Here is a 9,484-nt window from a genome sequence, read left to right as displayed (position 1 = left end):
TAGAATTTTTCCGGAAGACTGACATTTATATAAAAAAGTGTTGCATCAGTCGCTTATGACATGATTGCAACGTTGAAAAAGTTTCTGCTCGGTAATGAATGCTCTGTTACGGTATAACAGTTTAATAATATAAAAATTTTGAAAATACGATGCAACGCGCAATATAGAGTACTTAATGACTGCACGATAAACTATCTCTTATTCATGGAGTTATCGCGGCTGATTATGCAAAGATTAAACAATTAATGCGTTATTATTATTTTACCATGAGCTTCATTATTACGTTACTGGCCGCTGAATACAGGTGCGGGAAACGAGCATCACGAAAATAGAGTGTCTTTCTCTCTGCATTCGGGAATAATTTGGGAATAATTCGGAAATGCGGTGGAAATAATAAACTGTCACGCGCGAACTGCCGGCTCCAGAGTTGGCTGAACGAGAGCGGCACGGTGTCACCGAAACGTTGTTACGCAAATTAACAGCGATATCGCATTTCGCCGCGTGACGACATTTGAAAAACGTCGCACGTTATCGTGACGCGCCACGCAAGTTTCCGCAAAATCGCAGCAGACGACGATGACGGTCGCACATTTTGCCGGGCGTTTAAACGTCTGATCGAATGTCGACGGCAGGATATCAGCCGGGAGCAATAGCGAGAGTCCGGCCCTTCGCTGCTTGCGCCAAGATGATCGATACGTGGCGCCGCTAATGTCGATGACGTTGCTAATAAACACAAATCGCCCGGGCTCGGGCGATGATTATTAATTGTCGCTGCTGAGCGTTAATTATGCGACGCTGCCACTTTTCGACGGATTCGCGCGTTCTCCGGATTATTAATGAAATCGCTATCGAGAACGCTCGTTATTAATCGCCCGCGTCGCATTAATTAACCTTAAGCTTTCGACAACACGCGTCCCGCGCGGAATACATGCCCGTCCTGTGCAGAGGTTTCTCGTGGAGGCTGTCTCCCTCAATTTCAACGCGAAGTTATTCGGCTCCATAAGGATGTCGCTTGCTTATAAGGATGTGCTCATTAAGGCCTGGTTCACAATAGATATTGTAAACTGTAAGTCGTAAGAATTGGCCAATCATAGTCGATTCTTACAAAAATAATTGTCTATAATTGACCAATCTTACGGCTTACGACGCTTATTGTAGGCCTTACAAATCTTACACGTCTCCTGCGATATTCGTGGTCAATATTGACCAACACTGATCGTATGAAATTGTAACGAGTAAACTAAGGATAAGGCGATTAAGATAACTCAGAACAATTGGCTAAATAAATATACACACAGAGAAATATCATTCTACTGCTAAGGAGAACGATCGCTCAGTTTACTTTTCTTCCTTTGAATTGGTTATCTTCAGAAAACATTTTCTTGAGAATAGCCTGAACTCAACAAAGAGGAATGACAAGTCTTCCGCATCAATTGAATATTATGTTAATTCGATATTGTCGCGAGAGTGCTGTTCAGATGTTCAGATATACATCATCCGCGTTTCAATGAACGCGTCATTCGTGTACTTTGCGCTTAAGACGCTCGCGCGTTTTCTCTCAGGCGTATTATTCGAAAAACTTGAGGCATTCTTGCATTCGGACAGATGCTCGCCGTCGGTTCAATATCTCTCGGAAGTATCAACGGGAATAAATTTCAGATATCGACGCGATAATTTCATTCTCCCGAGCGAAAGAATTTCCGAGTCACGGTGCAAACGGGAAAGCGAGAAACGCGCGAAGTTGAAGTGTAACGCATCAATCTTTGCCGCGGCTACGTACCGGCGGCAGGTGAAGTTCGGGTTTGTTTTGCCGATGTGTTGCCAGGTGTTTAAACTAAAAGCTAATTTTGCGAGGCAAATTCCTTGATTTTCGCCGCCGCGGAATAAAGCGAATTTGCGGCGAAACGGGGTGCATTTTATTGCGGAAAAAATGCACGTAGGATTGTACGATTTAACGACATTCAGGCACCACGACTCGTTGATTTTCCGCCATCGATTCATCGGTTTCCCGAATCCCGCGGGCTCTCATAATTTCGAATAACAACAAAGTTCGGCGACTATGAAGGAAAACTTCTCGCAATTCAATTTGCTCCTATCGGTTCTCGAGACTTGGACGTGCGGCGGAAATGTCGCTCAAACTCGAGGGACTGCGTCCCGACACAGTCGCTCGGGATATTTGTTTATTCGAACGTTCTATCAGGTGTCCGTGATAGTTTCGAACGGCTCTTATGCGCTCCTCCCTTCGCTCCTTCGCGTAAGAGGATGCTAATCTTTCGATTTGTCTCCTGCAAACTAAAATAGATAATGGACTGCTGTTTGCGCGAAGGTACATTTCAGTCCAAACTTTTACGCTTCTCGCGATGGCGGATCTTAGAAATTTGCACGAACTTCGCAATTAGTAGTTGAATACATCACTTCTATCCTGTCTACATAAAATCTCTTTTGAGGAAAATGAGAGATAAAACTTGCAAGAGAGAGAAACATTTGCGTATGTCTTCAAATAGTTTCCACGTTGGAAATAATTTTTTCTTTAAAATTCAACGTACATTGGATTTTTTAAATTCTGTTTATACTCTTTGCAGTTTCCTGCTTTTTGAAATTAATCCACGAAACATTGATGCATCCAAAATGATTCTCGCGACTCAAGGAGCATTGTTGAGTCTGTACTATTAGATATTATTTGAAACTTGCCTCCAGTGAGACACTCAGATTTAAATTCAGAGTTAGATGAAAGTTTTGCAGTGTTGAATCGCGATTATAGATACAAATGCCACATGTATAATATAACTCAACTGAAAATTTGGATCTAACTCTGAACAAAAATCTGAGTATTTCACGTGAGACAAGTTTCAGACGATATCTATGAATGTGGGCCTTACAGACACACATCAGCACTCATGAAACTTACACGAAATTCTAAACTTCGACTCGAGATGTTACTTTAGAAGATCAATGCAAATAGATACCTACACGTCACGTGAAACTACAAGTAGAATTTCGAGAGATCTGTCGCGAATTATAAATCGTCTGAAAGTGAGCTTGAACGCGCTATCTAATTTAACGGAACGAGCGCGATTACGGCGGCAATAATTAGGAATTAATGCCGGCTGCTTCCGATCGATATCGAGAGGTATGCCAACGCAGGAGAAGCGCTGCACATTTGCATTTAAAGCAGCCTGCTCTCCCGTAGACATTGATATATCCCTGTCTATATCGTGGCTGAGATCGACTTTATTTATAGCCGTGAGAGGCGCATAGACGGCTTCGCACGCGCCTTCGAAGGGGGAACGAAGGGGCAGGGGATACGGCAGATCCTTTCTAATTTAAACTCGGAAACCTTATTTCGATGCAAAACCGCGGCCGTCGCTCCGACTTGTAAGAAGCCACCATACCGCAACCGCCGAAAGTACGCTCGTTTCCGGGAACGTAACGACAGACTTAACGATCCTTCGCTTATATAACCGAATGGGCCACTCGACTTAACAGCAACGAGAATTACGAGCCTTTCTTAACGCGTTAAAATTCGTACGATTCGCCCACAATCGGACGCTACCTTTCTTTTTATTATAATCCTCGAGAAAAAGCCAGGCACTTTACTGTCTAAATTTCTTGAAGTGAAAAGTGGCAGTACTTTCACTCGAGGCAATAGTGAGAATACTGTTACTCGAAACCACATGAAAACTCGAAGAGTACATGTTTCATACTCAAGATCGGAGTGAATTTCGGCATGTGAGCGGATGTTTCAATCAATTGTTGTGAATATGTTTCTCTGGCGATAGAATACATCAGCTTCGCTCTTGAATTTCGAATAAAAATATTCACTCAACGATTGGAAAATATTCACTCAACGAAGTGGAGAATTCACTCTATAAGAACAATAAATAACTCGAATTCAAGTGACTCGACGACTGTCACTCTACTTTCCTCGAATAAAATTTCACTTCAAGAAATTTTGAGAGTACCGTTCTCTTTTCATTGTACATTAACAAACGACAATTATGCCGATTACCGTTTCACCAAGAAAGATTGAGGATTATCGTTCTATTTTATCGAGTTTTCGCAAACTTTTTAACGTAATAATTTGACAGTTCGATCGAAAGCTTCGATTATTATTCGATAGAATTATTCGTGCACACGCTCGCTATATCGCAGTTGTTCGCTATTATCGTTACATCGAACAACTACATGAAATACCGCATTTACCTGCACGTGCACGTGAACAGAGTCGTGTTTCTTAGCGCGAGCATGGCCGGCCAGAACTGTTGCTTCACTACTTAAGCGGCGCTCCATCGCAGCCGACTGCAAACGTCCATTTACTACTTACCGAGGTAGTGCCGCGCGTCTGACCATGCATCGTGCGACCTCCACACTATTTAATCATGACGAATCCATCAGGGACTACCGTGATTGTCCATTGACTACGTGCCGATCGCCCACAGTGAGCGGGTTCACATGGCGGATTGCTCACGATGTGCGGGTACTTATTAGCGGCGATCGAAGTTTAATGCGATTATCTGTTGATCTGCGGTTAACTACTGAATGCTGATTGAAAGACTCGGCCTCGCCTCGTATTCCCGATGAACCATACACATAATATCGCTCAGGGGATCATTATGCGTGCCATATATTCGATTCGCTCGTACCATGTGCCTGAGGAAACGCGCACCGCTGCGAGTCCGTCAATATATTCGTATGTTCCTCGCGAAACGTTAAGATAAAATAGAAATACCAGAAAAACAGAAATTTTTCACAACAAGTAAAATATACCGTGTGCTATAAGGTTTTTAATCTTTATTTTCCAATGAAAACACTTTTTCGAGAATTTCTCGAACAAGACAAAATTGTCCTCACAATTTTCGTCTGTTTCAAGACACGTCGAAAGGAAATTCATTGGGATCCTTTTGCCGTCGACTATACACAATTCTCTCAGAAATTTTGCTATATTATTAGGATTATTAGTTTCAAATTATTGAGATTATCTTGGATATTTTGCTACATTAATTCTACGAAGAAAATATCTAGATAACCGTAGTTGCTCTTGATATTACCTACAATTTTTTAAGACTCGAATCTCTATTATTGATGAAATCCGTAATTCGTCGCGCACGCGCGCGCGCGCGTACATAATTAAGATTCGACCATTCGCGCGTTCTCTAATCTTCAAAGCTGCACACATGTGACACGGGAGCTTTAATATCCGAGCGGAATTTCTTCCCGGCTATCACGAAGAAAGTTCGTTTTAAACGTTACTCCGGGGAGGCATTCGCCGGTCGGAACGCGCGGATGCCCGAGGCAGAGAAATAAAAATTATCATCGTCATATGTGGATACCGTTGCGAAATGGCCTGTCACACAAGCACTCCGTCTTTGCATTATTATTTCTTTTACTACACCGGGGTGGCTTTTATCGCCGACCTTTCCATAACACTTTATTTTCCGTAGACGACACGATTTCAGCGTTGCACAGTTTCCCTTGCTTTCTCCCTTTATCGGCATTTCGAAACAACACTTTTGAGACACAAAATTCTATTAACAGGATATCATAATTTATTCAAATCCAAGACAATGTTTTTCTTTCTAAAAATGTACACTTAAAAATTCAATGTACTACTGTGTCCAAAAAGTAAGACTAATTTAAAATTTTTTTTTAAATCTTTATTTATTATTCCAAATCTATTTCGTCGCCTTCAAAGTAATCCCCCTCAGACACAATGCACTTATGCCAACGTTTTTTCCAACCCTACGGTTGGAAACCGTATTACGTGATGCATATAAACCCACACTGCAGTGATAGATATAAACCCACCATCTCATACTGCATTGGTTCTTCGAGACCATTTCGTTAAAAATTCGACCCATATCGTTCCACAAAACCACCATATTCACCTGATTTAGCACCGTGTGACTTCTGGCTATTCCCTAAACTCAAAAGACCGGGGACACCGTTTTGACTCGATTGAAGAGATACAAGCTGAATCGAAGAAAGCTTTGAAGGCCATTCCGGAAATCGACTTTAACAACTGTTTCGAGGGTTGGAAAAAACGTTGGCACAAGTGTATTGTGTCTGAGGGGGATTACTTTGAAGGCGACGAAATAGATTTGGAATAATAAATAAAGATTTAAAAAAAAATTTTAAATTGGTCTTATTTTTTGGGCACAGTAGTATATTATTCTTTAAAAAATTCTTCCTTTTGATAACAATTACTTGCGAGTATTTCCGTGTCATTATTATTATTATTAAAATTTTGAGCAAATTCTGAAATTATTTATCCCAGAAGGCGGAAGAAAGAAACATTACACTGAAATCTCATGTGACCGTCATTTGAATATACGAGCGGACAAGCCGAGCCGAGCCGAGCCGAAGCTCGTCGCGCGCCTCTTTCGCCGCTTTTCTCTAGAAACTTAGTTCATAAACTGTAACGCGATTAACTAGCGCTATCAACGTGACCAGGGCTCGCCCAGCCACCCGTCCGCCCGAAGGGAACGGAAAGCGCGAGAAACAACGGCGACAACGCGACTATAATGCGCGAGCTCAACGTATTTCCCCGACGTCCAACTTACCGCCAGGGCGAACGGCGTCCGGAGGTGGGCGCATTTCTCTGCAACTTGGTAATTGGCTTAGGACGGGACCTTCAACTCGCGAATTTCTCTCGTGAAACCGCCACAACGCGCACACTATGCTCGAAACGGAAACAGCTGCGGTCTCAGAGCGTTAGTCGGCGGGTAAAGATTGCGGGAATCACAACGAACTCTTGATACCTTATAGGCGCGCGGAGTATCCGGACAGGTGTCGTATGAAATGCGCCATTCGCGACACAAACGGTCCGATTTAATGACCTCCTTGCAACTTCTCCTCTATTCAACGATGAATAATGTTCGCGGTAGATTTCCAGGTCTGACTTGCCCTTTTTTTCTCCGCAATATCTTTTCATCCGCGAACTTTCAGCATCTCTCAATCGCGCCTCTACTTCTATCGTCCAATGGACCCTTTTCATTTTTAATTATTTCAATCCTTTCCCTTGGTCCTTCTTTGCAAAGAATAATTAATCTTCCATCGGAGACGGCGTGACGATGTTTCTGCGCGCTTCGGAAATCGACTCGAAGCACATTTTCGCCTGAAGATTTTTCGTGTGAAACTTTCGCAGTAGCTTCGTGTCGTAGAAGCTCTCGATGTCGGTGATCTCGTGGTGAACGACGGCTTCGGTTTTCGTTAGCAACAAAGAATTCCACGGCGCCCACTCGAGCTCGCGGCGGAAGCGCGTCAGCCGCAGCTCGTCGAGGTCGTCGCATTCGGAAATACCGGACTGGCCGTGCCAAATCTCGTTTACCAGGCGACAAACGACCTTAGCCCCGACCACGAACGCCAGACTGCCATAGCATCCTGTTCTGGCCTCGCTGCGCCTGATTTCTCGTAACATCCTCTCGTAAGGATCGTACACCACGCGTGGTTCCCGTCGCGTTCGCATTGACGTGCAGTAAACGCAGGAGGACGACCGCAGCCGTCGTTCTCGCGGAAATTTCTCCAAGGGCAGCAATTTGCCGCAGGTCCTGCAGAGTCGCGTAATGCTTGCATCTAACCAGCCGAATCGTGAATCCTCCTCGAGGTCCCCTGAGGGGGGTAAAAATGATTAATTAAACGCTTAGGACGTATGAAGTGTATACTAGAAACAACAGGTGCAACAGATGTCAATTTTCAATTCAATTCTGACTCACAGGAAGTTTTTTGTTCCGATATCTAGAAACGAATATAGATATGTAGATAGATAGACAGGTAAAGCTTGTCAGATATTTTGAAAAATATTGAGTTTATTTTTTTATTTTATGGATAAAAACGACCCGATAACTTCGAAAATGGAGAATTTTGCTTTCAATTTTGCTTGATTTGATTTAACTCAATTTTACTTGATTTTACAAGATCGAAGTCTGAAAATGTCAAATAATTAGAAAACAGAATTTTACTTGAAAACTTCCGAGAGACAAGTGTCGCGTAAAATTATTCAATAAATCTTTAGGCAACGCTATACGCTATACGCTTTTGATCGGCTTTTACGATGCTGTACATGTGATTTTATTATATAAGTCAATAAGTTAGTCAAACAAAATAACGGCAGTTATATCTTGACACGATAGTATTTCTTTTCGAACAAACAAACAAATAAACATCGTTGCGAACATTCCCAAGTCGAAATTTTGATTCTACTTTCGACCTCAATGTTTCATCTAACGCCAACTTTGATACTCTGAAATCTATATCAATTTCTTTTCATTTTATTCAACCTACTCGTAGGTTTGCCGAAAAATTCTCTTTCTACAATCTGCAGGTTACGCGTTTCCTCCTATTTAGAAGCTACTAACAACTTACTAAGAACTTTAGTTTCTATGTGTGTTAAACATAGATCCTTCAGAATATACAGATGATGAAAGTTCAGGTCGAAAGTAGGACTAAAATTTCAGGTGATTACGTCGGTAGGTATAAGTACGAACGTGCGAGGGTTTGATAAAGACCTTGCAAAGCGTTCCGCGCCAACTTAAGGAAGCTCAACTTCAGCCTGTTCCTCAGCCAGTTGAGTCTAGTCGCGTCCACGCGGCAAGTCAGTAGCGCTAGCTCCTGATCGACCAGGTAAACGAGCTCGAGCGACTGGCTACACGTGTGCATGCCGGCAACGCGCTTCAGACCATGCAGTAGATCAACGCGCTCCGACACGGACAGGTTCTCGTTGGCCAACGAGGCATACATGTTCCTGTGCTGGCGAGCTCGTTGAACGCGCAGAGTGTCCACCAAGATAGGTCGGCCACGGCTATCCTGCCAGGCAACCGGTTTCGACAGCTCATCCAAAAGCCTACGGCGCTTCCGCTCCCTGCACTTGACGCGCACGGCGCTCCTCATAGAATCCATGGCGCGTAGCAGTTCGACTTCCTTGGACAAGATCAAACCGCAGGCAGCGACCCTCGATGAACCGAGAAGTGTGCGACTCGCCCGCTCGGTCTCGAAAATCCGCCAACGGTCCAGCAGATTCCGCAGCGACTCGAAGTCCGTGCTCGTTCGTGGCGACCTGCGATTCAGTATCGTGAAATCAGCACAGCTGCTAAGCGCCTGGGAGTGTTCCGTCCGTGTTCCCATTGCTTTCGCTTTGTCATCTCGGCAAACCTCCACTGCTTGGAGACTGGTCTCTCTATCCGCCGATCGATGAGCTCTGGCTCGATGAGTTCTGCGATCAAAGGGTCTATTATGAAATCGTTGGGAGACTGAAATTACCGATTGAAAACAAATTATTCTGTCTTTCATAAATAGTTCTATCTTTCATATATATCAATATCCTGAAAATTTAGACTTTCACTTTTGAGATTTTAGAAACGTGAATTGCTCGACCAAACCGAAATCTGACTCTTCATTTAATTTAAAATAAATTTTGCATCCAAAATACATTGTTACTTTATATACATATATATATATATATATATATATATATATATATATATATATA

The 9,484-nt window shown here is 43.0% G+C and overlaps 1 protein-coding gene across 1 annotated transcript in view; it reads right to left on the bottom strand.

The window, feature by feature from the left end:
• Nucleotides 1-6,121: 6,121 nt before the first annotated feature.
• The window catches only part of LOC116842696 (IQ and ubiquitin-like domain-containing protein), a 10,713-nt gene continuing 7,350 nt past the window's right edge, over nt 6,122-9,484 (bottom strand). Inside the window, exons 3-4 of the mRNA XM_032812258.1 lie at nt 8,505-9,208; nt 6,122-7,608 (exon numbers count right to left, since the gene is read on the bottom strand). Coding sequence (XP_032668149.1) covers nt 7,043-7,608; nt 8,505-9,208 — 1,270 coding nt within the window. The 3' untranslated portion in view covers nt 6,122-7,042. The remainder of the gene's footprint in view (nt 7,609-8,504; nt 9,209-9,484) is intronic.

This window comes from Odontomachus brunneus, unplaced genomic scaffold (genome assembly GCF_010583005.1).
Source record: "Odontomachus brunneus isolate Ranch 3 - 2012 unplaced genomic scaffold, Obru_v1 Obru_scaffold_026, whole genome shotgun sequence".
Lineage (NCBI taxonomy): Eukaryota > Metazoa > Arthropoda > Insecta > Hymenoptera > Formicidae > Odontomachus > Odontomachus brunneus.
The sequence above is the reverse complement of the archived record's forward strand: the minus strand, read 5'-3'. Positions and strand labels throughout refer to the sequence as shown.